The sequence below is a fragment of the Chrysemys picta genome, chromosome 4, assembly GCF_011386835.1.
Source record: "Chrysemys picta bellii isolate R12L10 chromosome 4, ASM1138683v2, whole genome shotgun sequence".
NCBI classification, from domain to species: Eukaryota; Metazoa; Chordata; order Testudines; family Emydidae; genus Chrysemys; species Chrysemys picta.
Genome location: NC_088794.1, coordinates 17,555,632 through 17,583,207, shown reverse-complemented (window position 1 = coordinate 17,583,207; position 27,576 = coordinate 17,555,632). Strand labels below are relative to the sequence as shown.

The following is a 27,576-nucleotide window of genomic DNA, read 5'->3' as shown; positions in this document are numbered from 1 at the left end:
ACCTATTCCCCTGGCCCTCACACAATATCCCTGCTCCCAACAGGGCTCCCCACATAATGGGGCAGACCAGGGGCCCATCCGTGTATTTGTTTTAAACAACTAAATTTTGGTCCTGTGCACTAGACTGCAGCTAGGAGGAGTTCAGTGAACTAAGATAAATTTCTCTCCTGCTTCCAGGTGTTTCTTTGCTATGCAGTGGCAAAAACAAATGAAGATTGGAACTTTGAAAACAGTCCCAAACCATTTTCTAGATAGGGGAAAAGAGCCTTGCAGTCTGCCCCAGTGGTCAATAAACTAAGGCCATTATGGTCCAAGTATCTCTTTTATATGGTTGCTTTGGAATATGTATTTTTATGTGAAAGGCCATAGATACAAATTTAAGGAGAGGGATAGGCAGAGATTGTAAAAAAAGGTTTTGGGTCATTTCCCTTGAGTAAGGTGCTGCTCCTTTGGGGTATTTAAGTAGTTACAAAATACCCCCACTTTCTGTCACAGATGAAACCTTCCCATGCAGGTTCCACAGGAAAAGCTGGCAAAAGGAAGGGGGTGAAGAAAGCTCGTGTGCTTAAAGCACAGGACTGAGGCTAGGTCTATACTACCCCCCTGAATCGGCGGGTAGAAATCGACCTCTCGGGGATCGATTTATCACGTCCCGTCGGGACGCGACAATTGATCCCCGAATTGACGCTCTTACTCCACCAGCGGAGGTGGTAGTAAGCGCTGCCGACAGAAAGCCGCAGAAGTCGATTTTGCCGCCGTCCTCACAACGGAGTAAGTCGGCTGCGATACGTCAAATTCAGCTACGCTATTCACGTAGCTGAATTTGCGTATCTTAAATCGACTCCCCCCTGTAGTGTAGATGTACCCTGAGAGTCAGAAGCTATGTGGGTTCTGTTTTCAGCTGGTTTTGTCTCTCCCACAGATTCTTTGTACAGCCTCGGGTAAGTCACATGGGCCAGAATGCACAAAAGGAGTTAGGTGCCCGAGGCCCTGCTGTACATGCCTAAGTCGTGGTTTCAGCATCTTTGTGATGCCCAAACCCATTCCGCCTAACCCTCAGAAGGAGGAGAAGGTGGTGGTGCCAGTGCCCCCTTATCACTTTTAGCTCCGTTTTCCACTCTAGGTACGTACTTCAATAGTCATAGAGCCAGAGAGACTCTGTAGTCGGGTGGAGCAGATGGTCAGCTGGGTGGTGAGAGATACTAGCTCCAGTCACTTTCATTATTGTTTCCCTGCAGTGCAGCAACGTCAAGTGGATAGACTGAGGGAGCCCCCATCAGAATATCTCCTAGTCAGTGGTTACAGCACTTTGCTGAGAGACGTAGGAGACCTGTGTTCAAATCCTTTCACCCCCTGTGCCTGATTGGGGAATTGAACCTGGGTCTCCCCACATCGCAGGAGCTCACTATGGGGCTAAATGTTATCAGGTGGGTGCCGCTAATGCCACCTCCAGCCATTTTACACAGAGTGAGGCAGGCACCGATCTCATTCCGGTAAGAAAGTGAAGTTGCCTGACTCCAGAGGAGGAGTCCCGAAGCTAGCTGCCTATCTCGGGGGGCTGAAGAGCCGTGTCTCCTCAACATCGCCCATTGGCCAGCTGAGGTGGCTCCCGGCTTTGCGGGCCGGCTTTGGTGGATCGCAGGCTAAGGTGCCTGTCGCCCTCTATTCCTTTGATAGAACCTGAGGTGCCTAACTCGGGCTTTGTGGATCACAGCGATTTTCAACGGGCCTGAACGTTTCCAGGTGCTCAGCATCGCAATGCCTAACTCCTTTTGTGCATCCAGGTCCTACCCTTTCTGGGGCTCCAGTTCCTCCTCTCGAACATGGGGATAAACCTTTCTCTCGCTCCGGAGCCTGGGCGGATAAATCCATATCTGCAGCTGCAACGGGCGTTATCCCAGTGCCTCTATGGATGGTGTAAGCTCCAGTGAGGGGATAGCTGCAGGGTCAGCCCTGCAGACGTGTAGCGCACCTCTCCCGGCCCGCCACCCCTGCAAACGCAAAGGGAAACGGATAATTATGCTCATGTTAGTGAATGAACCCGCAGCCCCCCGGCTCAGGCAGCACCTGTTGCCCGGACAGCGCCCGAGCGCCCGGCAGGGACACAGGCCCCGCCCAGCAGCCTTCAGACCCCGCCCCCGCTGCTGGCCCCGCCCCCGCTGGCTCACCTGGCGGCAGATGCCGGGGCCAGTTGCTGAGTCAGACGCCGCGGCAGCGACAGGTCCCCGCTGCCCCAGCCCGGCACCTGGGGCGGGTCGCGGGTCCCGCCCCTCTGCGAGCCTCGAGCCCCCGGGAGCGCTTCTGCCTGGGAGGCTAAACTCTGCCCCGCTGGTGAGAGTGTTAATGGCCAGGGCGGGGGGCTGCGGGTGTCTCCTGTCCGTGGCTGGAGACGGGGGGGGGGAGAAAACACTTGGAACAGCAGAGAAATAACCGGCAGCCTCAGCCTTTGCGGGTGGGGGAATCTGTCTCCTCGGACCTGGGAGCACTACTGAGCTCAGAGCGGGGCAGGGGTGACTTGCTCTTGGGAGAGCTAGTGGTGTCAGGGAGCGGGAAGCAATTTAAATCCACCCCGGGGATCCTAGGAGCGCAGCCCAGAAGTTACTGACTCAGCACATCCAAGCTGCATCTCTGGCTGTTAGCTGTGCTCGGGGGGGTTCTGGCTGCTTGTCTCACCTGTCCTCTGCAGCATCCCATCGCAACACGCCCGCGCACCCAGGCAGTCTCTCTAATTGCAGAGAGTGAGTTGATTTTGACCCGTTGCCTCTGACTTCTCATCACGGCTGCTTTCCTGTGCTGTCCTGGATGAAGGTAGGCAATGTGATCTTTTCTATGTGCCCATCTACCACTAGAGGCCACTCTTTGCCAATCATTTTGTGCACTACCTACCCCACTCTTCTGGGTCCAATCCTGTCACCCTTACTCAGATTGAGTAATACTTCACTCCACAAGCAGCCCCATGTGCTAATTTTTCTACGCCTCTGAAGTGTAAGAAGTAAATGTGGTTAAATAGAGGGATCAATCTCTAGCTCATTTCACTTTGCTGTTTCTGATCAAAGTTGTCACTGTTACCTTTCCTGATTGATGATTCGCTGCTATCTGTGATATCAAGGGAATATACTGAATGTGTTTGACATTGATGTATGCTTGTATGACCTGGGCTGAATATTGGTAGTATAAACATCACTAATTAACCAAACTCAGGGTTAAGGATGGCAGCAAGGTGGATTTTTTTTTCAAAAAAATCTGTCAGCTGTTTGCTCAGTGTTGTACATAATGTAAATCCAGAATCTGTCCCAGCCCCAAAGAGCTTTCATATCTCTCAGGTATTTATTCAGCATACATCACAGTGGCATCTAACCGCTGGGTCAAGGTTCAGAAGCAGGCTGGAACAGAATAGATGGGGAAGGAAGTGACCTGTTCATTGCTATTGAAATGTTACATGGCCAGCCCTGGAGAGGGAAGTTCTTTATTCTCAGCACAAGTACAGCAAGGGTAGCAGCACTGTAAGCTTCCCTGTGCTGCCCCTGGGAACATGTCCTAAATCCTGCCCTGTAGGGACTACCTTCGATGAGATGGGAGCTCCATGTCCATGGCCCATTCAGCCCCTGGTTACTGCTGGGACTACCAGCTGTGGGTTTTGTGTTTTGCAAATTGAAACTTCCCCTAGAACTACACAAGAGTTACTGGAATTAATGTTGCCATTTTAACATCCCCAGGGTAGTTTTATGATGAAATATAGCAGGGACTAGCTAGAGCTTCAAGTAAAAATAAGCCATTAGAAATGCATAGATAAGCTATTTCCCATTTGTAATACACTAAGCATCATGTTTCAATGCTGATAACAAATGAGTTCATACTTCCTGTTGTGCCAGTTCTGAGAAACTGAGTTTGAGAATATTGCATCGCTTTCTGAACCAGACACATGACACCTTGCAGAGAAACTTTCAACCATCAGGGACTGAGTCTGTTTGAGCTCATATAGGCGGGGACAGTTTCCTGTTTTTGTGTGTGTGTGTATGTCAGTAAGTTGTGGTCTGCAAAGCATCTGTTACCATGGAAGAATGTTTTATTTCAGGCAGTGTGGTTTGTTGTAGTCCGATCCAGAAAATGACAGGTTTGAATGGGGGGAATCTCAGGAAAACTCATTTCCAGGTACCTTGCTTGAGGGCTGGCTATTGTCTTAAGTATTGTGAAACATGAAGGAAAGGCAGAGATTCAAACACTCCCTAGGATTCATTTGTGAAAATCGTAACCTTGTATCTAACTATGCAAAACTCATTATGTACATAGCTCATTGCGTAGAGATGACTTAGAGCCACCCTTAGTGGTTCAGGGCCAGTGATAACTCTCACCAACTAAACGTTCTGGTTGGTGGTAGGAGGTTTGTAATTGATGTCAGTCGGTGCCTACTTTAGAGGCCTCTGGGTTTTCCATCTCACTGGGAGAGTAATAACATGGACATTTTGTTCTGATTTTTTGTTTAAGTAATTCACATGCTATAGGTGAGCCTGTGAATTGTACCAGTATATGCTGAACAATGCAAATTTGGAGGGGGCAAGGGCTCTCCAGCCCCACCACCTTAAAAATCTGAGTGTCTCACACCGAGCAGGAGGTTTGCAACTGACGTTAATGGGAGCAGGATTGAAATGATTAGTTACTAAGTACCACATCTCCCATCGCCATCAATGGAAAATGCAGCTGTTGATCACCTCTCAGCATCTGCCCCTTCATGGGCATTTATTTGTCACTATCTAATTAATGGCTCTATTATTCCTTGGCTTTTCTTTTCCAAAGGCCCAATCCTGAAGTCATAGGTACTTTTGCTATTGATTTCAATGGGCACATGATCAGACTTATTTCTCTGGTAAACAAAGCACTTAAGGTGCCAAACTGAGCTGTATTTTTAACAAGTTGAGTAGGCTGCTACATGTTCTCCCATGGTTGTCAAGGGGAGTTACATTTAGCCCCTGTGGACCATGCTGCAAATGTCCCGTCATTTGTGTCTTTGTTTAAATTTCCTCTGAGTTAAACTAGATGGCTACATAGTTATTTGTTGCTTGTTTTTCCATCGAAGAGGGAACTTTCTTTTACACTGATGAATCTCTCCCTAGTCCAAGGGCTGAATGTGGTACACAGAATGGTTGTTTAACGAGACTGATCACTTTTAATTGTGCCACCTTTGATCTATTAGGTTCTAACCAGGGTTGTACCAAAGTGTTCAAAATTACCGGGGCGGTCTGACACTGAAAACACATAAACAAATGTGCTGCCAAACACCATTGTTTATCAACGCTTATCCCTCTGTGTAATGTTATGCACATTGAAGTATTTTTATTTTTAAAAATTTGATACTTTGGGAATATCTAACTACAAACAGAAGAGGCTAATGGGAAGCTAAGTGGCTTCTGAAGAGGACAAGTGAGAAGCTGGACACAAAATAAGGCTAAATTCAGAGTAGAAATCAGGTGTAAATATTTAACTGAGGGTAAATAACCAGTGGACCAATCTACTTATGGATGTGGCTGATTTTCCATCGCCTAACTTTTTTAAAAAATCAAGACTGGACATCTTTCTAAAGAGATGCTGTAGCTCCACTAGAAGTTATGCACTTGATGCAAAAGTCTTGGATGAGGCTCTATAGCGTTTAGAGTGGTAGACATGTTAGTCTGTATCAGCAAAAACAACGAGGAGTCCTTGTGGCACCTTACAGGCTAACAAATTTATTTGGGCATAAGCTTTCGTGGGCTAAAACGCACTTCATCAGATGCATGGAGTGAAAAATACAGTAAGCAGTGTGTGTGTAGAAACCATGTAGCCTGGTAGCTCAAATGCTTTCCTAGAGCTCCTTGCCCTGGTTTTGGTCAGCACAGCCACCTTCTCTCTCTCTCTCTCTCTCTCTCTCCCCTCTTTGAAGCCTGGTGTATCCATTGCTGCCTTCCACTCTAGAGGTGTCGACATGTCATTAGAATTCTTAATGTTCTATATGGTAATGGTGTGTAAGTTTAATATAATTTCTAAAGCATGTTAAGGTCCCTCATGAAGAAAGGTGCTACATGTGACAAGTGTTTGTCTTCCTGCTATGAAAAAGAGAATGTTTCACTCTGAATTATTTTTACTGGCTAGATGTGTTTCCTGAAATCATCATACCACCTTCCTTTCAAACTAAATCCTGTAATAGGATTTAACTCTACATGCTATTAGTTGAGTGATTTCTTGAAGCCTTTACAATAGCAGAGGAATTCTTCTGTTTGCCTAGAAATTACTACACTGAAATTATAGCTAAAATTATATCGGGGATGCATTTATTCTCCATTTCCTTTTTGAATTGTACCTGGAAGCCTTGCAGAAATACACACATACAAATATACAGAATTTTCAGATTACCCAAACAATTATTTTTTTAATATCTTATGGTGCTGCAATTTTGTTTCCCTCTATAAATATCATTTTTAATAATCATTGCACCTAATTCTCCCATGGTTAGTAGGTTAAATAATTGGCCAGTGCTTGATCACAGGATTTTTCTTTCAACAAGTATTTTGCTTCCTCAACTGATGTGTTTTGGCTTATGTTTTGCAATATAATTAATAATAGTGGTAACAGTCTGTAGTCTCTACACTGCACTCAGTGTCTGGTGAAAATCTGACCTACAGGTTGCGACGGGTTCGGTCATAGAGACCCCCTTGGGACTGTCACCTGATTTCCTGAAACTACCTCTGAGCCTGTCTTCCATGACAACTTGGGTCTCCAGAACCCTGTCTTGTTAAGCCAGACTTGCAAGCCTGCTGCAACACAGACCCAGGGTCTGAACCATGCCACCAAAGCTGCAAACTTAACTGAAAACACCTCAGCAAGTACTCCTGTCTCCAGCACCCAGCTCCCAATGGGATCCAAACCCCAAATAAATCCCTTTTATTCTGTATAAAGCTGATACAGGGTAAACTCATAAACGGTCTGTCCTCTATAACACTGATACAGAGAGATGCACAGCTGTTTGCTCCCCCAGGTATTAATCACTTACTCTGGGTTAATTAATAAACAAAAGTGATTTTATTAAGTATAAAAAGTAGGATTTAAGTGGTTTAAAGTAATAACAGAACCAAGTAAGTTAACAAGCAAAATAAAACAAAACACGCAAGTCTAAGCATAATCCATTAAGAAACTGAATACAGGTGAATCTCACCCCCACAGATGTTCCAATAAGCTTCTTTCACAGACTAGACTCCTTTCTAGTCTGGGCCCAATCCTTTCCCCGGTACAGACCTTGTTAGTTCCAGCAGGCATCTTAGGTGAAAAGCAGGGGATTTCCCATGACTGGGAGCCCCCTTTGTTCTTTTCCACCCCCTTTTATCGCTTTGGCACAAGGTGGTAATCTTTTGTCTCTCTGGGCCCCCACCCCTCCTTCAAAATGGAAAAGCACCAAGTTTAAGATGGATTTCACTACCAGGTGACATGATCACATGTCAATCTAAGACCTTATTCTCCAGTCTTTCAGGGCTGGCCTGCAGTACCCAGGAAGGTTTGCGAGAAAACAGAGCTGTTCACAACCAATTGTCCCAGTTAATGGGAGCCATCAAGATTCCAAGCCACCATTAATGGCCCACATTTTGCATAGTTACAATAGGACTTCAGAGTAATACTTCATATTTCTAGCTTCAGATACAAGAATGATACATTCATACAAATAGGATGAACATACTCAGTAGATTATAAGCTTTGTAATGATATCTTACAAAAGACTTTTGCATACAGCATATTCCAGTTACATTATATTTACACGCATAAGCATATTTCCATAAAACATGGAGTGCAAGGTCACACAGGTATTGCTGCATTTACTGTGTGTGTGCTAGTTAGAGCACCTCACATCAAATTTTACAACTAGATTTAGTTGAGATGTCCAGGTAATGATACCACAACCAAGAAAGAAGTGTTTAAATAGTGGTTCATTCCTATGGCTGGCCCTAGGTGTTTCGTTTTCTGATCCCCTGCAAATGGATAAGCAAAGTCAGAGCAAAATTAAAGGGCGCACACAACCCAGATGTTGATTTGCATGTCCTGGAAATTGGTACCCAGGGCAACTGTCCTCCTCACCCATCCCTAGGTGTAATTGCACTACAGCTTGGTCCAAAGTTTGACTGGTATATCTATTTCCATTAGATGTGTGATGTGTTAGCAGAATAGTTACACTGGTAAAAGCTCTACTATGGATGCAGTTAGAGTGGTATAACTTATTCCCTTGCCCATACGAGGTTTGCTATACTGCTATAAGCACCTTTGTACTGATATAACTAAGTCCTGTAGTGTGGACTATCTATGCTGATATAGTTAAATTGTAATATAGACAATTGCTGAGAGTCTGATCCTGAACGCCCTCAATGCCGATGGAATTCCAAGTTCCCTAATAAAACTAACTAGAAATAGTTGATACTTTTTCTTTATATCTGGTGCTCAAAATGACTGATGGGTGAATGTTTTCTGCATGGAATTCTCTTTCATGAACTTGGCTGTGTTATTTTAAGGCCTAGGACAAGAATGTGTGAGAGGGGAGGGAGCGGACTGTGTACATACCTTCGTGGAAAGCTAAAAGCTACTTTGGCACCTCAATGTACGTTTTCTCTTGGATGATGTAGAACGTTGGTTTTCAAGCAGGGGTATACAGAAATCTTCCAGGGGGGATATCAACTCATCTAGATATTTGCCTAATTTTACAACAGGCTACATAAAAAGTACTAGCAAAGTTGGTACAAACTAAAGTTTCATACAGACAATAACTTCTTTATATTTCTCTGTATACTATACACTGATGTAAATAAAATATTTATATTCTAATCGATTTAGTTTACAATTATATGGTAAAATGAGGAAGTCAGCAATTTTTCAGTAAGAGTGTGCTTTGACACTTGTATTTTTATGTCTGATTTTGTAAGCCAGTAGTTAAGTGAGGTGAAACTTGGGGGTATGTAAGACAAAATTAGACTCCAGAAAGGGGTACAGTAGTCTGGTAAGGTTGAGAGCCACTAATGTAGAATGTGAGTGTTCATAGGTGGAACAGAAATGCCTTGTCATGACCACTAACAGTTCAAACCTTCACTGACAGGAAGTGCTGCGACTGAAAGATAGGAGCAAGATTCAGTGCTACTGCTTGCAAGAGCCTTGGCACACAAAGCGCTGACTGGGACATCGGGGCTTTAAGCCCCCTTTATACCTCTCCGATTCCGGGCTCCGCAGGCTCTGCGGGCCTGTGCAGCCTCCTGTGTACGTTAGAGCACTACGCGCTCACACAGGTCCCACCTGTTCCTGGAATAGTCACAACCCCTCAGCAGCTTTCCCACGGCCGCTACCAATGGGTTCCCCTGCAGCCAAGAATTCCAAAGCATGAAGTGCTCTGGCCACTTTGCTTCATGCCTTTGGCAGTATCCTAAACCAGGGGGTGTATGAGAGGCAGCTTTCGAGCTGCATATGCCAACATATGCTTTCCCTGCACTGGGGGAATTCCTCTGGGGACCACACCACTCCCTTTGCAGTCCCTATACGCTGCAGGAGTGGCACAAAGCAGCCTGGAATCTGGCCTAACATGTCCAGCCTGACCCATTATATGCCAAGAGACAGATTCTGATTACGTTTACACTGGTGTAAAACCGGTGATAACTCCAGTGAAATCTATGGAATAACCCCATTGTTACACTCCTGAAGAGGAGATCACCATCTGAATCTAAGCAAGGAGGGCGAGGTCTATAATTAATAGCAGAATTCAGGGACTCCAAAGCTTTTGTTCATCAGGTCATTACGCTAGTTGGCACCTGATCGTGCTCCTAGACATGGTAGAATGGACATCAGGTATGTAGTTCAAAAAGGGGTTCTGTTTGTGTTGCATTTGCTTTCATTTTTGTCCCCTTAACATCTGCCTGGCCTGATCTGTTTTACTCAACTTATCTCTGGGAGAACATCTGGGCTGGGCAAAGGAGTTTCCAAGCAGGCTAAAATATGTTGTCATAGACTCTTTCATCGGAACAGACCCAGTGCTGCTATCAAAACGCACAGCTGCCAGTTACGTATTTGTCTTGGTGGAGCTCAGTAGATCTGTGTTCACTTGGCCATTTGAAAGGAAATGGAAAAGGAAGGGGTCTGTAATACTACATCCTAATTAAAACGCTTATTTAACTAAGATGGCAATATGGTACCTCGTTAACTGGGTCCAAGCCAGATGAGGATGTATTTGGTCACTTGGCAGCTCCACTCAGTAGGTCACCTGAAAAATAATGTCTACTACTATCACAGCAAAGTACCTCCTCTGGTAGTATTTCTCCCAAGGTGAAAAGTTTCACTGATGGCCTGGTGTTCTAACAAGGGAATCAGTATATCAGAGTAATGTTTGAGGTGAACACACAGCAGTGTGGCCAGAAGGCAGTACCAATGAAATCCGTCGTAATCTTCATCATTGGTAACCCACCTGGTTAACCAAGTATCTAGAGGATAACATTTATCGAAAGTGGCGAGTATGGCAATGACCAAATATCAAAAAAAAATTATGGTCAATTGAAGGGTACGTGCACATTAAATTTTGTTACACTCCATAGGTATTTTTACTCACATCTTAATGGGGCAGGTGGTGCTTCCATCAGTCATCTAATGTATGTAAGGCACTTTAAACATACAGTAAAGCCCTAATTTAAGTGATAGGGTTCATTGGCAATCACCCTATCAAGGGGGCGGGGGGACTGTAGCCCAGTGGGCCAGCTTACCTGTATTATAGTCATTGCTTTGCTATCCTGCTTTATTATATTTAGTAGTGATGCAAGGAACCTACAGGCTTTCATAAGATTTGGCTTTAGTAGATAGTATGAGGCTTGAGGCCGATAAACTTAAGTTTCTCATAAGTTATAGGGAACTAAAAGTGGCATGCCAGAGGGAGAATTTTGTCCAAAATACTGACATCAGCCACCCACAAAACATAGGCGACACCAGCACAGAACATCGCTGACATCAGCATCTGGAAGGTTCCGAACAGAACTTCTGACCGCAAAGGTGCCGTGACAGCAAATTAACATATATGCTAATAGGGTAACATCATACATATACTAACCTATAAAAAAGGACACCTTAAGGGGAGTAAATACAAATAAGAACCTCTATTAAATAGGCATTGGTCATGGCAGCGGCAGCGTAACTTACTATAAAAGTAACTTCCCAGGGCGGCAAATAGGCTGGAGAGATGTAGGCCTTGGGAGGGGCCAAAATAATGGCTAGTGGGGAAGATGAGGACAATAATGGTAATAAGAAAGATAATGGTTAAGTATAAAAGATAAGGGTGTAAGTATAGACGTCCAAATGTCCTTTCTGTATTATCTCTATCTGCCTTATTAGTTTGAGTGTGTGTATAATCTTTGCTAAATTATTAATAAACCATATATTTATATATAGGAAAAGTTCCTATAGTGTGAGTGTTGCACCTGTGCACATCGGGGTTCCCAAATTATATGCTGATTTTACAATAATCTTACTGGGCCTAATCTTGGAACAAAAACCTGTTTATCCTTAAATTACAATTATATAGACCCAACTTTGGGTCAGGCTACAGATGGCACCCCAGATGGAACTCCGAGGGGCGCACAGGGGGTAACCTCCCTACCCGGGATAGGTAACTCATCTTTGAAAATTCTAAATCAGAATCTAAATGAAAAATCCAGCAAACCTCTCAGTCAGAAGTTGGTGCCTGTCAGAAACACGCACTGTAACTCAGCAGAGAACTTCCTCTTTTTCCACTCAGCTGTTGTTCCTCTTCTCTGGTTCTTTGCCTTTAGTCTATTATGTCCACTTTTCTTAGTAAGGAAGAGAAAGCTCTAACACAGACAAACATCAAAGAAAGGTGCACTGGACTTGAGTTTTTAATCATCGTTAACAAAGCAATAAATATAATACAAATAAGCTGGCCCACTGGGCTACAGCTGGGGGTGCACAAAAGACCTGTGCACACCCACAATCTCACTTCCCAGGCTGGGACTGTATCACCCCCTGAAACGACAATGCAAACTGGATGTTGGTCTCCAGTCCAATAATATTAGGAAGCCGCAGGGCCCGTGCTTACTCCCCTAAAAGTATAGGTATGTAATATAGCTTGCTTAATTTAGGTAGGTTCCGTGTGACTCCGGATTGGAGCCTTTGTTCTCTGTAGCTCAGGAGAAGAGGGAATAGAGAAAAGGTGGTGTCTTTGGTTATTTTCATTAATTCTATGGCATCTTTGTTTTTAGTGTTCTTACATGTAATCTCTTGTCATAGGATCAGCTCTAAAACCAATTGCTAATAATGATCCAGGTTTAAAAAACAAAAAAGCCCCACCTTTAATCTCTTTAAATGTGAGGTTGGCATTCATGAAGCTTAATACACAGCTTATGACCATGATACAGAGTAGATATGCCATGTGCAAACTCCAGTCTGCTAGGATTTCAAGTGCTGTTTTGTTTTCAACAGCCTCTTTGTTGCCAAATTTTAGAGCCTCTAATCTTTCTTCCTCCACATCTCATTTGCTTTTGACACTCTAAGACATGCTGTTCTTAAAACAGTGTCCTCCCTTGGTGTTCACTCATGATTTTCCTACCTTTCTCTTTGTGCCTTCACTATTTTGTGTGTGTGTGTGTGTGTGTGGGGAGTGGGTCCTTCTCTCGCTTTCACTTTCTACGGGATTCCCACAGCACTCTGACTCTGCGCCTCTTAGATAAATGATCTCATCTGTTGACATGGTTGGTGTTGGCTACCATCTTTATCCTGATGACTCTCAGATCTACTTTGCCAACCATAACCTGTCTCAGTCCACCAAATCCTGCATTTCAGCTCTTTTTTCTGACGCTTCCTCGTGGATATTTCGCTAATAGTTTAAACTTAACCTGCCCAAAGGGGAGCCCTGGATGCCATGTAATGCCAATAACTGCTTGAACTTGCCATTATCAGCTAGCTAGTTCTTTGTAGGCATCATGGCAGAAGTAGATCATCAAGAGGGGGAAATTGGGGAATGGCCTTGCAGATGAGCTCATTGAGGGTCTTTGGGCATATTAGTGTGGGGAAAGGCACAGATGGGTTTTGAGAGGGCAGAGAGCAATGCAAAACCAGGTCAGAGAAGAAGGAAGGGGTTGACTTAGGCAGGTCTCTGTAGTCGGTTGGTGGAAGCTTGAACTTGATGCTGTGGAGCTGATGGAAGTGACATTCTCACTCATTTTCACCAGGCTGGGGCAGGGGGTTGAGGTGCGGGAGGGAGTTCAGGCTCTGGGCTGGGGGGGTGGGGACAAGGGGTTCAGAGTGTAGGAGGTGGCTCTGGGCTGAGCCCAGGGGAGGGGCTTGGGCTGCAGGAGAGGGTGTGGGCTCTGGGAGGGAGTTTGCATGTGGGAGGGGTCAGGCTCTGGGAGGGAGATTGGGCGCAGGATGCGGGCTCCGGGCTGGGGCAGGGGTTGGGATGCGGGAGAGGGTGAGGGGGGCAGCACTTACCTTGGGCAGCTCCCAAAAGTGACCGGCACATCCCTCTGGCAGCGGCTTCTAGACATGGGGGTGGTCATGGAGCTCTGCATGCTGTCCCTGCCTGCAGGCACCACCCCTGCAGCTCCCATGGGCCGCAGTTCCTGGTCAATGGGAGCTACGGGGGCAGCATGCGGAGATCCCTGCCTCCACCCCTACCCCCCAGGGGCCGCAGGGACGGTGGCAGCTGCTTCCAGGAGCAGCGCAGAGCAAGGGCAGGCAGGAAGCCTTCCTTAGCCCCGCTGAGCTGCTGGACTGCTAGCGCCCCAAATCTCCCGGTTTGGCTGCAGTAGCCTCCGGGAAATAGGGCCTGATTCCAGGAGACTCCCAGTGAAACCGGGAGGGTTGGTAACCCTACAACAGAGAGAAATATTAGAGACAATGAAGTGGGAAAAACATTAAGAAGGGATTTTCTCTACTAACTAGAGGTGCTGGGGGTGCTGCTGCACCCCCTGGCTTGAAGTAGTTTCTATTGTATGCAGAGTTTACAGTTTGGTTCAATGGCTCACAGCACCCCCATTATAGTCATTGTTCCAGCACCTCTGCTACTAACGTTTCAGGTTGACAGTTCTTTCACTGGTGGGCTCCAGGGCTTCCTCACTGGCCTCTAGCTCCTGCCCAGTGTGGTGCCCCCAGAGTGGGAGATGATCTATAGGGGCCCATGTGCTAGCTAAGGGGGCTCTTGGGGCTCCTGACCCAGTGTTGCAGCTCCCAGGCATTCCTAGTACAGGGTCTTGCTGCTGTAGTGGCATAGTGTAGGACTTGGGATATTTGTGTTGGTTTTTGGCAGGCTGCCAACATTTTTGGAACTGTGAGTGAGACGGGAAATGGGGATTTATTTATTTATTTGTTTTTAAGTTGATATCTCAGCCAATCCTGAATGGAATTGCCTGGGAGGGGGCACAAAAAAAGGCACGTCTCTAACCTGAGCGCTTTCCTCCTGCTGAATTTCAAAGGACTGCTGCAAACAATGGCGATGTTTGAGAAAATCTAACTTCACAAGACTCTGTAATAGAAAGACATCGCCACCCTCACACAGGGGTCACTACCAGCTCCCTCTGTGAGTTAGCAATAAAGGGAACAGGCTGTGAAACCGTAAACACACCATTTCCCCATATCTCATAACTATTGGGTTACACTCTGTCTTACTAAATGTGCTTAGCTTTTGTGGTCAGTTACTAGTAATGACCCCACCCTGAGTTCCACAGAAAGCACAAGTCCAGAATAAGATGCTATTTTTAGTTAAAACGTAAAACAGATCTGAGCTCTACTTCTGCAAGCTGCACTGTGTGAACAGACCCTGCGGTTGTGTGGAGCCCTCCTGAAATCAACCAAGATTCTGCAAAGGCTCAAGGGTCTGGCAGCACAGGGCCAATGCCTCTTTAGACAAACACCTAACGCACGTTTGTGTGGTATAAAATGTCCTGTTCTTCCTCATGCTTGCTTCTGAAACTAGTTTTTCAGTGTTGAGCATCAAAACTACAATCCATACAATCAACAAGCACTTCCTGATAAGAAGTACAGTAAGATCAAAAGTGTACTTCTCCAGAGCAAATTCCCCAGTGGTATAGAGACTATGTAGTGACTATAGTGATATTATTTTCATATTTTAGTCGTTAAAAACTCTTTGGAGATCTTAAAACCAGCTTTTTAAATTCAGGAAATGATTCTCTCTGCTACTGAGGGGGTGTTGATTATAAAGGTGCATTTTTCTTGTAAGATTTAAAACGTGTTTGTTTCTCTTTTGGGGCCAACCACAAACTGCACTGAGTTTTGTTTAGCAATATGAACAAATCTTTCCACAGGTGAAGAAACTATAGTTCAAGAAATCTGTGGGATTTACAATGTCTTATTTGGGATGTCCTTTTTAAAATAAATAAATAAATAAATAAAAGGAATACTGAATAAAGATCCTGACTCTGTTTTCATACTTGTTACTCGAAATTGTCTGGTTAACTGTTTAAAAGTGAAGTTGAAATCTAGCGCTCAGCCCTGATCCAATCACTGGCTGCTCACAGAACAGAAGGAAGTTTGCCTCTTTGCTGTTGCAGGTAAGCAACTGTACTAGAGTGCACGGATTTCCTAACCAGTCAGAAAGGATGTAATCTGGATGAATATTCCTCTTTGGTCCATGTCCCACAGGATGTCCGAAGAAGAACCCACTGAAAACGAGCTCAGAACCCTATTCTGGCTTCAGCTGCCTCTCTCCTACTCTCCCTACCACCTGTTAGATTAGGAACAGGAATGTTAAGGAGGTTGGCACTGTGAAAACAATGCCATTTTTTCTAAATAGGGAAAATATAGGTGTTACAAACATATAGTTAGGGGTTAATTTCCTTTTTGCCTGTAAAGGGTTAAGAAGCTCATAACATAGCTGATATCTGAATAAAAGAACCAATAAGGGAACAAAATACTTTTAAAATCTGAGAGGTAGGAAAGCCTTTGTCTGTGTGTGTGTTTGTGTGTGTGTTTTGCTGGACACAAATCAAGGAAGCAAGCAATCGAACTCCTATAGAGTTAGTGAGTATTTAGCAAGGAAATGCATTAATTTACCTTTATTTTGGCTTGTGTTTTCCCTTGTGTGAGAGGAAGGGTATTCCTGGTTTTCTTTTTGTAACTTTAAAGTTTTGCCCAGAGGGAACCCCTCTGTGTTTTGAATCTGATTTTCCTGTGAAATTATCTTCCACTCTAATCTTACAGAGGTACTCCTTTCACCTTTTTTCTTTAATTAAAATTCTTCTTTTAAAAACCTGATTGATTTTTCATTGTTTAAGATCCAAGGGTTTGGGTCTGTGTTCACCTGTACCAATGGGTGACGATATTATTCTCAAGCCTCCCCAGAAAAGGGGGTGTAGGGGCTTGGGGAGATATTTGGGGAAGGCAGAACTCCAAGTGGCTCTCCCTAAATGTTTGTCTAAATCACTTGGTGGTGGCAGCAATTACCTAATCCGAAGCATAAGAGGAAAATTGTGCCTTGGGGAGTTTTTAACCTAAACTGGTAAAAATAAGCTTAGGGGTCTTCATGAGGGTCCCCACATCTGTACCCTAAAGTTCAAAGTGGGGAGGGAACCCTAACAACAGGCACTCTATTGTGGGCAAGAGGTCAATAAACAGGCTATTATGATATGTATTTCCAAAGCTACCAGATATTTAAAAGGTATCTTTAACTGAAAGGCCATAACAGAAAATGTAAGAAGGGATAGGCAATGAGTGCATAAAGGTTTTGAATTGCATTTCTTTGTGATTAAGATATTATCCCGTTGAGGTAGTTAAATAGTCAAAGTTTTAAACTTGACAACTTGCCGTTGCAGATAAGACCTTCACATCCAGGATTCGCTGAGGATGAGATGAGTGGGTGGGAGGGAGGAAGGTGGTTACATGGTTAAAGCATCAGCATAATAGTCAGAAGTTGTGGGTTCTGTTTTCAGCTCTGCTTTTGGGTCTACCACAGATTCATTGCATTCTTTATTTGTATTAGTAGAGAGCCAAGGAGCCTTAGTCATGGAGCAGGGCCTCCATGTCCTAGGTGCTGTTTAAATGCAGCTTCCAGTCTGGTGTTAGGCATGAGCAATCTTAAGAAATGCTGGATTGAACTCCTTGGTGCTTGAATTTGCAACCTAAATAAATTCTTACTGAATACAATTTCCTAGTATTTTTAAACAGCTAACTAATTCTGTTACGTACAACTGCAAATCTCTCCCCTGCCAGGGCCAGCTCTGGCTTTTTGGCTGCCCCAAGCAAAAAAAAAAAAACAAAAAAAATGGGGCGGCCAGAATGGCAAAGCCAAAAAAAAACCTGCGGCGCGGGACCGGCTGGGGGGGGGGGGGGAGGGAGCGGGTGGGAGAGAGAGAGAAGGGGGCAGCCAGGGCTACAGCAGGGGTGCTGTCACGCGGCCCCTCCGTCTGCACCGCCTTCTGCCGCCAGCCACTAGGGCTCCGCTCCGGTCGGCGGGGAGGGAAGGAAGAGGACTGCCCTGCAGGGCACTCTGATTCTCCGTGCCGCCGCCCCCTACAAGGCGGCCAGAGCGGAACAAGAAAAAAAAATTCTCTGATTCTCTGTACCGCCCTAGGATTGGGCAGAATATCGCCTCCAACAATCTGCCGCCCCAAGCACCAGCTTGCTCAGCTGGTGCCTGGAGCCGGCCCTGCCCCTGCACACACTACCACAGAGAGCTACCACTTCATCTACAGAACTCACTCTGTTAGCTGGCAGCAGGAGAAGGTTGTTATCCCAGAATAGCTCCTCAGACACTGGGTTCGTAGGCTGATTTGGGTGGAGCTCAGCCCAACTCTGCCTCTCACAACCATCACCTCCCCCATGGAATGGGGCTGCGCCTGCCTGGGTTGGTTCCCCCAGCTTGAGGGATGTCCTGGGGGCGGAGGGGGAGGGGTCTTGTACTGTCTTGGAGAGAGTGATTGAATGGAGCTCAGCCTGCTTCTTTCCTTCCCTGCCCTATGGCACCTCCCAGCCATTCCCAATGAATGGGCTGAGTCTTAGAAGAGCCCTGTTCCATTATTGTGACAAGTTAAACATTTTCCTGGGCATGTTTCACTGACATTTTTAGCAGTTGATAACTCATCCAAAGTCCCAGGATTCCTCTGCTCACATTCCATCATTCAGCTGTTTGGTGAGTCAGCGCATGGAATCAAAGAGCATGAAGGAGGCATAGCTGGACACTGGGGGCCAGGCGCTTGTTAATGCGTAGAGGCTAATGCACGTGTGTGACCGAATACACCCTGTATTCACACCCTACATGCTATTGTAATAATCTTTGCACAAAGGATGCCTTGTAAGGTATCATTTGAAAACTTATAATTCACTGGTCAATATCATGGTAAAATGTGTGCGGCATTGTATGTAAAGTTATGAATTTCCCCCCGCATGACATTGATGGGGCATGTTCAAACTCCACAATAGTTAGGCAAAACAGGTCAAGCAGGTTTTAAAGGGATGTGGGTTTACCTCAAATTTCCATGTAAACAGAGTCCTCAGACAATGAAAGGGGGAGGGCAGAGGACAAGAGAGGTCTGCATTTCATCAAATAGGGGTGAGAAAAAACAGCATGGGACTTTTTACCAGGAGATTTTTCTGCCTGGCTCTCACATGGAAGGAATTTGTACTAGAAAGTGCTCTCAAGGGCTTGCATTTCCAAGGGGGAAATGAAATATAAAAGTGAGGGGCAAACACCCCAAGCCACTCCTTTCACCCTGTCCAGCTCTGTCTTTGTACCTGAGAAGACCAGAAGAAACAGCTGCTGGACATGAGGGAGGTGTCCTGACTGGAAGAGTTCAGTCTGTAATGCTGATAGGATGGGGTAAGGACTTCACTTTTGAATCAAGTATAGTTTAAGTTAAGTACCAGGAAGCTTTTTATCTTTATTTTTCATGTAACCATTTCTAACTTTCATGCACCATTTCTTGTACTTCCTTAAAATCTATCTCTTTGTAGTTTAAATAAATCTGATTTTATTCTTTTTTGGAAATGAAGTTAAATTGTCAGGGTAACTCAATTTGAGGTGACAAATTATTGTGTATTGTTCCCTTAAAGGAGGGGTGGGCAAATGTTGTGGCCCGAGGGCCACATCGGGGAATAGAAATTGTACGGCGGGCCATAAATGGTCACAAAATTGGGGTTGGGGTACGAGAAGGGGTGCAGGTTCTGGCTGGGGGTGTGGGCTCTGGGGTAGGGCCGGAGATGAGAGGTTTGGGGTGAAGGAGGGTGCTCTGGGCTGGGATCAAGGGGTTTGGAGAGCAGGAGGGGGATCAGAGCTGGGACAGGGATTTGGGGTGCAGGGAGAGGCTCTGGGGTGCAGGCTCCAAGCAGCCTGGAAGCAGTGGCATGTCCCTTCTCCAGCTCCTACATGGAAGCACAGTCAGGTGGATCTGAACGCTGCCCATCTGCAGGCACCACCCCTACAGCTCCCATTGGAGCCCTGGAGGGGGCCATTGGAGCACGTAGGACCCGGAGCGGGGCCATGCCACAGCTTCTGGGAGCCGTGTGGTGTGGCCCCCAACCCAGCACCCTAGCTGGAACGCAGGAGGAGCCCCCTGATCCAGTGCCTTGGCTGGAGTGCCAGAGCGGGGGCGAGCCGTGTGGTGCAGCTCCCAACCCAGCACCCCAGCTGGAGCACGGGAGTGGGGCAAGCTCCAGCGGGAGCCTGGGGGCCGGCTTAAAATGGCTTGCAGGCCGTAGTTTATTCACACCTACCTTAAAAGGACAATAGAACTATCTCTGGACTGCCCAGAAATTTTTTTTTGGGGAGGGGGTAAATCTTGGAGTGGGAGTGTCTTAGGTTTACCCTGAAAAAGTAACCAAGGCTGATAAAAGCCAGAGTGTAACCCAGGTGTGGTTGGCAGGTTGTGACTTGCACGAAGGAAGGCTGTTTGTGGATGGCCCAGGTGGGCGTTACTTCCACAAGGCATTGTAAGGCATCCTAGGGTGCAGGACAGGGGTGACAGAGCCCTCACCTCACCATGTCACAACAGGTATTTGGAATCACACACATGGGTGGCTCAGAAGTGTGAGAGAATGTGGTGGTGACAGACATTTGAGGAAGAATTTCAGGATGATAAATGCCACTTTCCTAGAGAGATGGGTGGAGTTCAGCCCAGAGTAGCAGCACCGAGCAGCGTACAGGAATGGCCTTAGATTGTAAACTTTGTGGGGAAAAAGACCTTGCTATTCAGCTATGAAGCACTACATGTTTTCCGTGCTATACAACATTTTCTCCAATCGTAGTGACTCACCGTTTATATTGATTTTACAGAGAATAATTTAAAAAAGGAAAACTAACAAAAACAGACTGTCAGACATGTGTCCTACTGTATTGGATCAGAAACTAAATATAGCCGTGTGGAATGGACCAGGTCTATGCATTAGGGGACTGTTTCCTCTTCCTTCCACCCGCACCTCTCTCAACACTGAGCCTTTGTGGGAAATGCATCAATATTCAGAATAATACCAGTCGTACCTGATGGCTGAATTTCGGTCAAAGAGGAAGTTGTTTTTAAATAAAAATTTCTAAATAACACAGCCCCTGTCTAAGCGCCCTGTCTCAGATTCTTGTGACCTGATATAATAACAGTGTCGTACAGGTTGTTCACAAAAGGAAAAAATGTGAACAGAGTTAGGTTAGTACAAACAATGCGTTTTATATCTTTTGAAAGAAACAGCTCTAGCCAGTGGTAGGAAGTCTGCTCTTGGAAGCAGCGCCGGGGAAGGCTGTTGCTCTCAGGGATACAGACGGGAAGGGAAACCCGTGGAGGGCTTTAAATGTTTCAATTTTACACCCTAATGAACAAAAGCAAAAGGGGGTTAGAGCTGGTGGGTGACCCCAGGAGCAGCTGCCGCTCCGTGTAATGTGCCCACGGCTACACCCCCAAAGACACACGTGCCGCGGGCGAGCCGGCCCCCTCCATGTATGTGCCTGGGCAGATCCCCCTGGGACACAGGCTAGATGCTGATCCCTGGGGCGAAGCAATAACTCAGGGTCCACCGCACCCTCCTCCCCCCGACACAAGCCCCGCCCTTTGCGCCCCACCCCCACTTATCAGAACCCGCCCCATCTCTCCTGGCCACGCCCCTGTTCCCCGCCCCCTTTCCTCGCTGCCCCTGAGCTCCGGACCCCGACGGTGCCGGAGCGAGCGGTCGCGCCCCGGAGACTCCGCTGCCGGCCCCGCCATGGTCTCGGCTCCGCGCTGCCCGCCCGGCGCCCGGGGGCTCCTGACGCTGCTGCTGCTGCTGCTGCCCCTGCCCGGGGCTCGCGGTGAGTCGCGGCGGCCCCAGCAGCGGGCGGTGCCCCGGGCTGTGCGGGGCCGGCGGGCGGGGACCTGCGGCTGCCCCGCACTGGCTGCGCGGGGTGCGGAGCGGGGGGCAGCGAGCCCCGCCCGAGGCGGCACCGCCCCACTGGCTGCGGGCGCAGGGGCTCGGCCCGGCCAGTCGGGGCCCTGGGGAGCGAGCGGCCGCGGGACAGCCCGGGCCGGGGGACAGGTGTGAGCGGGCAGGGCAGCGGGCTTGGCCCCACGGCCCGTCGGGGCGGGTGTTTCCGCTGCCAGAGACCCGCCGGGGCGATGTCTTGTCTTGGCCCCGCTTCTGCCAGTGAGAGACAAGCCCGGAGCTCCCCAGTGCCCGTCCCCCGGCCTGGGAAACCAACTCACCGTCTGCAGCGGGGCTGTGCGGGGCCGGGGTCTGGGGTGGGACCCCAGATAACTGTGCGTGGAGCCCTTTGCTCACCCGGCCCCTGGCTTTACTCCGGCTGTGCTGGTTCCTCTATTGGTGATGTGGCCTCTCAGCCTGGTTTTAGTGTAATTCATCCTGTCACCGTCTCACTGGGAAGTGGGGAGAATAAGTTGTTGGCTCCAGGGGTGATGCCCCCAGCACCTGGATATATTGTAAGGAGTCAGTGCAGAGCTGGTAGCTGAAGTCTTGTGAGCTGATGAGATGGTCCCTAGAGAGGACAGGATCAGCAGGGGAGTGCAGGCTAATGGAAGCCCAGATCAGACAGGATTAAGAAAGAGAATTTGATCAGTGAACTCAGGCAAGAGAAGGAGGAGGAGACTTGTCTGGGAAGGGGCAGTTATAGAACTGGAGAGGATCAAGGATGCTGTTAGAAGGCAGAAACACAAGGCAGTGACTATAAGAATGGCTGTAGTGGGTCTGACCAATGGTCCATCTACCCCAGTATCCTGCCTCTGATAGTAGTCGGTGCCAGATGCTACACGGGGAATGAACAGAACAGGGCGATTATAGAGTGATCCATCCCCTGTTGTCCAGTGCCAGAGTCTGGCAGTCAGAGGTTTAAAGACATCCAGAGAATGTGGTTGTGCCCCTGACCATCTTGGCTAATAGCCATTGATGGATCTGCGCTCCATGAACTTAATTAATTCTCTTTTCAACTCAGTTATACTTTCGGCCTTCACAACATCATGTTCACTGATGGGACGCAGGAAGGGATATGGGGCAATAGTTGAAGGGATTGGTGGGATCAGAGGAGTACTTTTGAGATTGGGGAGACCAGAGCTTGTTCGCATTTGATTCTAGTGAGCTGGTAACATGTCAGGGGATCTCCTATTGTGAATGGCACTCCAGGCATGTTGACAGGGCCAAAGATTATCCATCTCTAAAACTGAACTGTAATCCTCACTCTTGTGCGGAGGAATAGATTGTTTACGGTTCAAAGAGTTAATTGATGGTGTGGCTACAAGGGCAGTACACCTCATGCATGTGGACATCTCGCGCTGTGCAGTCTCGGAAATATTAAGGAAAATGAAATGAGTAAAATTAGTTGCATTTTTTTGTTTGTCTTAGCTAGGTTGTTCAGTGGTACTTTCACTGGTGTGTTAGAGACAGAGATTTGAAATATTTATAGGCGAAAGAAGGAGCAATTCTGGGATTGGGCCTCTTTTCTTTTAGCCTGTTTTGTCAGATACTAAAACTGTAAAAGTCACTCTAGTCATCTTGTGGCATCTGATGTCTTTCTGGGAGTGGCCTGGCTGTTTATATGATTCTCGGAACAGTCAGATGAGTGAACTGATGATTTTTCCTTTTGCAAAATTCCTTTTTCTACAGTGTCTGTGCTGAAAACAAGCCCAGGCACCCCTGAAAAAACCCCACATAAAACTGCTGATTGTAACATGGAGAAATACCCATTCTCGCTCTGAGCACAGGATTCATGGTGATCAAAAGAAGCTTTTGTTTATGGGACGAATCTCTCCAGCTCCAGTTGGCCACTAGCTGGCCCACTGGGAGTGTGGGTGGGAGCTGGAGAGTTGCTTAGGCTGGAGCTCCTCATGCAGTGGGGTCTCAGCTACTCGGTGCCGCTAATCCAATCACGCTCTGCACCTCCACCGTTATTGTGCAGCGCAGTCGCTGTCGCTCGGCTAATTCCTGTTTAGAGAACTTGACCTAGCACAGCCGTGAAGACGCCTTTAGTTTAAACCCCTGGTTGTGGGAGGCTTGTCTGTTCTCATAGGCTACTGGAAAACCTGAGGAACCCCCACAACGGGGCTCACCTGGCCTGTGGCAGGTCCCTGTAGCATCTAAGGCATGTCAGGATCCTTTTCAGCGAAGGCGGCTGTGTGAGATTATTTAAAATAAATCATTCTCCTATTAACATGAGAGTATGTTCTTATGTTTTTTTGATAGGTCAGTGTGGGACCCTGCCAACGCTCAGTCGTGCTGTCCCCCGTGATACTAGTCACACAGAGGGCTTCCCTATCGGCACAGAAGTGACATACAGGTGCCTTGATGACTTTGTTAAAATCCCTGGAAAGTCAGACACTGTAGTTTGCCTTTCAAACTCAGAGTGGTCAACCATTGGAGAGTTTTGTAATGGTAAGTATTTTATTTTCTCTGGAACAAATTTGCTCGGGCCACCCTTCACTGATGGAAATGTCAGACTTTCCCCCACTGAATAGGTCTACTCAAAATTAGCTTTAATGACTAGTTTCAAGTTCCTTGCTGGATCAGTGAGAATATACAATTAACCTGCTTATTCAAGAATCTTGTTGCAAAGCTGTCAGGGTTCCTTCCCCACTCTGAACTCCAGGGTACAGATGTGGGGACCCGCATGAAAGCCCCCTAAGCTTATATCTACCAGCTTAGGTTAAAATCTGGTACACTGCCCCCACCAAGTGATTTAACAAGAAACAGGGAAAGGACCACTTGGAGTTCCTCGTCCCCCAAAATATCCCCCCAAGCCCTTACACCCCTTTTCCTGGGGAGGCTTGAGAATAATATCCTAACCAATTGATTACAAAGTGAGCAAAGCCCAACCCCCTGGGTCTTTGGGCAATGGAAAAATCAGTCAGGTTCTTAAAAGAAGGCTTTTATTAAAAAGAAAAGGTAAAAATCATCTCTGTAAAATCAGGATGGAAAATAACTTTATTGGGTAATCAGATTCAAAGAGCCCAGAGGAACCCCCTCTAGCCTTAGTTCAAAGTTACAACAAAACAGAGATGAACCTCCCTCTAGCAAAGGAAAAGTTCACAAGTTGAGAAAACAAAGAGAAACTAATATGCCTTGCCTGGCTGTTACTTAGAAGTTTGAAATATGAGAGATTTGTTCAGAAAGATTTGGAGAACATGGATTGATGTCCGGTCCCTCTTCGTCCCAAGAGCGAACACCACCAAAACAAAGAGCACAAACAAAAGCCTTCTCCCCTCCCAATCCAAGATTTGAAAGTATTTTGTCCCCTTATTGGTCCTTTGGGTCAGGTGTCAGCCAAGTTACCTGAGTTTCTTAACCCTTTACAGGTAAAAGGATTTTGGTGCCTCTGGCCAGGAGGGATTTTATAGTATTGTATACAGGAGGGTTGTTACCCTGACAAAATTCAATTAACCTTCTTATTCAAGAATCTCGTTGCAAAGCAATCCGGGAACATCCATCAATGAGACGACTTGGGCTTTATTCAGGAATGTGTGGTTTAGATGGACAGGAATGGGAAGTAATTTTCTATTTGAGTTTTGATTGCTCAGAATTTGGTGGGGATGCTTTCATCCTCAGGATGCTCATACAGTTTTGCTACATCACGAGGCAAATATGAAATAAAGCTGTTTTGAAAATTATTTACTGCATAGTTCCACTTATATTACAAAATTGCATAAGCGTCCTGGCCAATGGGAGCTGGTGGGGGAGAGCAGTGCCTGCAGGAGAGAGCCATGCGGAGCCGCCTGTGCACCTCCGCCTAGGAGCTGGACCTGCTGCTGGCCGCTTCTGGGGTGCAGAACAGTTCGCGGTGCCAGGAGAGGCAGGAAGCCTGTCCTGGCATCCCCACTGCACCGCTGACTGGGAGCCGCCTCATGTAAGCCCGTGCCCCAATTCTCTGCCAGGCCTGAGCAGCTGAGGGGAGGATGATTTTGTTCAATCCGTGGCAACTGAGGATGTAGAGAAGGAAAGATTTGGAAGGGAACAAGCTCTGTTTTTGCCATGTGCACTTTAAGCTACTGGCAGGGAATCCAAACGGGAGTTTTGTGAGTTGTCGATATAACGATCACATCCAAAGCTGTGAGAGCAGATAGGATCCAAAGACAGGTGCACAAGAAAAAGAGGGTGGGCCAAGGCGAGAATCCTGGCAGATTCTCACTGATGGGGTGGGGCTGGGGGAGAGTTGGAGGATCCCCCAAACCAGACCTGAAAGTACAAGATGGAAGGGTCTGGAGGAAAACTGTGAGAGGATGGAGTGACAAAAGCCAGCAGATGATGGGATTAAAAGAAGTAAAAATGCTTGATGGTGTCCAAGGCACTGAGAGGTCAAGGAGAATGGGGTGGGGTAGAGGCCCTGGGAATTGTGCGAGACTTCAATAAAGTGGAGAGGGTGGACAGAGACTAGAGAGGGCCACAAGTTTGCAGTTGAAGAAGACAACCATGCCGTGGTTGTAAACAGAATGTTCAGTTAGAATTGGAGATGAGGAGCAGGGAGAAAATCTGTCTCTCTCTTTCTACATGCTTTAATCTACTAATTCCTTTCTCTCTCTCTTAGCTCCTTCCTTTTCTTTTTTACAGCTTACTTCGTACCACCCGCTATTTGGAGCAACACCATGTTAACTTCGTCCAAGTGGCTTGCCTCTCTTCCTTAAAAATAATTTTTTAAAAATCTCCCTTCCCCTACATATTTTGTAAAGTGTCCTGCTCTAATGTTCATATGCAGTTTTGTGGCTGTACTGTAATAGCTGCTGCTGCCTCTAAATAGGGTTACCAGAGAGGAACTGTGAAAAAACGGCGCAGGGGGTGGGGGGTCGGGGGGGATAGGCGCCTATATAAGAAAAATTCCCAAAAAACAGGACTGTCCCTTTAAAAATGGGACATCTGGTCACCCTATCTCTAAATCACAAACTTTTGGGGCTGGGTACCTGTTTGGTACCCTTCACTTATGTTACAGAGCTGTGTTTCTGTTTTTTTTAAACATATGTGTTTATTTATAAACATAAAGCTAAAAGTACAATTTTTATGCCTATCTTTATAGCTAAATCTTTCAGACCATGTTTTTGTTTGTTGTTTGTTTGTTTGTTTTTGCTAGTTGGCTGTCGTGCCCCACCAAGGTTAAAATCTGCTGCCTTAAGTGCGGAAGATGCAAAGAAGAATTACTGTCCTCCTGGGACCAATGTGAGTTATGTCTGTCGTCCAGGATATGAGAGCACCGAACTGAGACCTGTCATTACTTGTCTTGAGAATGCAACATGGTCAGAAGCCCCTGAGTTCTGTAGAGGTGGGTGTCTTTTCTGTCACTTTTCTCTCTCCATTGAGCGAGTGGCCCTCTGTGAGCAGATAGGAGTGTTTTGTGTTAAGCAGCTGGTTCACATTTCAGCACCGGCTTGTCAATGTTAGTTTGAAAAACCTTTTTGTCAGGTTTTGATTTGAAATTTGAATTCAGCTTTAAATGTAGAGAGAAAGCGAAGTGAGTACCATTGAACGTTAGACAGCGCTTGCAGTAGCTAAGCTTTTCATTGTGTTTGTTGTGCTTCCCAGCAGCAGTAGGAAATCACAAACAATGCAGTAAAGTTAATATCATACTGTGGTAAATATTCATTTAACAATGGTGAGCACAGTATCCCTGGAAGCTATATGTGAAGGAGAATAATGGTATTATTTTTGTGGTTGTTAAAATTCACACATTTAAAAATTCTACCCTCAGAGACCACTCATTCAGCAAACAGTTCATCCAAATTGAATCACCGTATTAAAAAAAAATGCAATATTGAATAACTATGTGCATGGCAAAGTTGTTCAAATACCAAAATACATAACAAAACTTCAATGACGAATGGCCTGCATTGTGAAGAATACCATAAGTGTTGGCAAAGCTCCCTGTATTGAGTCTGTGTCTGTTGTATTCCGTGCAAAACCTACATTAATACAGGGTGAGAGGAAGGAGCCAACAGAGTGATCACCCTTAACCGCAGCTCTTTGTATGTAGGTGTTATATCCTATTTCTGTCAAACAGAATATATCTTAATACTGATGTGAATTTCTTGTGCTGTCTTAGACTCAAGTAGTCTGGCATGCCTGCTTAGGAAAACACTGGATGTATATAATAGGCCATATATTTTTATGGGCAAAAATCCTTGTCCCCAT

General features: G+C 46.4%; 1 protein-coding gene across 1 annotated transcript in view; it reads left to right on the top strand.

Moving 5' to 3' along the window:
- LOC101943449 (complement receptor type 1-like) overlaps positions 1-27,576 on the top strand; it is a 431,031-nt gene that overhangs the window by 221,467 nt on the left and 181,988 nt on the right. Inside the window, exons 17-18 of the mRNA XM_065594544.1 lie at positions 23,650-23,838; positions 26,522-26,710. Of these exons, the coding sequence (XP_065450616.1) occupies positions 23,650-23,838; positions 26,522-26,710 (378 nt within the window). The remainder of the gene's footprint in view (positions 1-23,649; positions 23,839-26,521; positions 26,711-27,576) is intronic.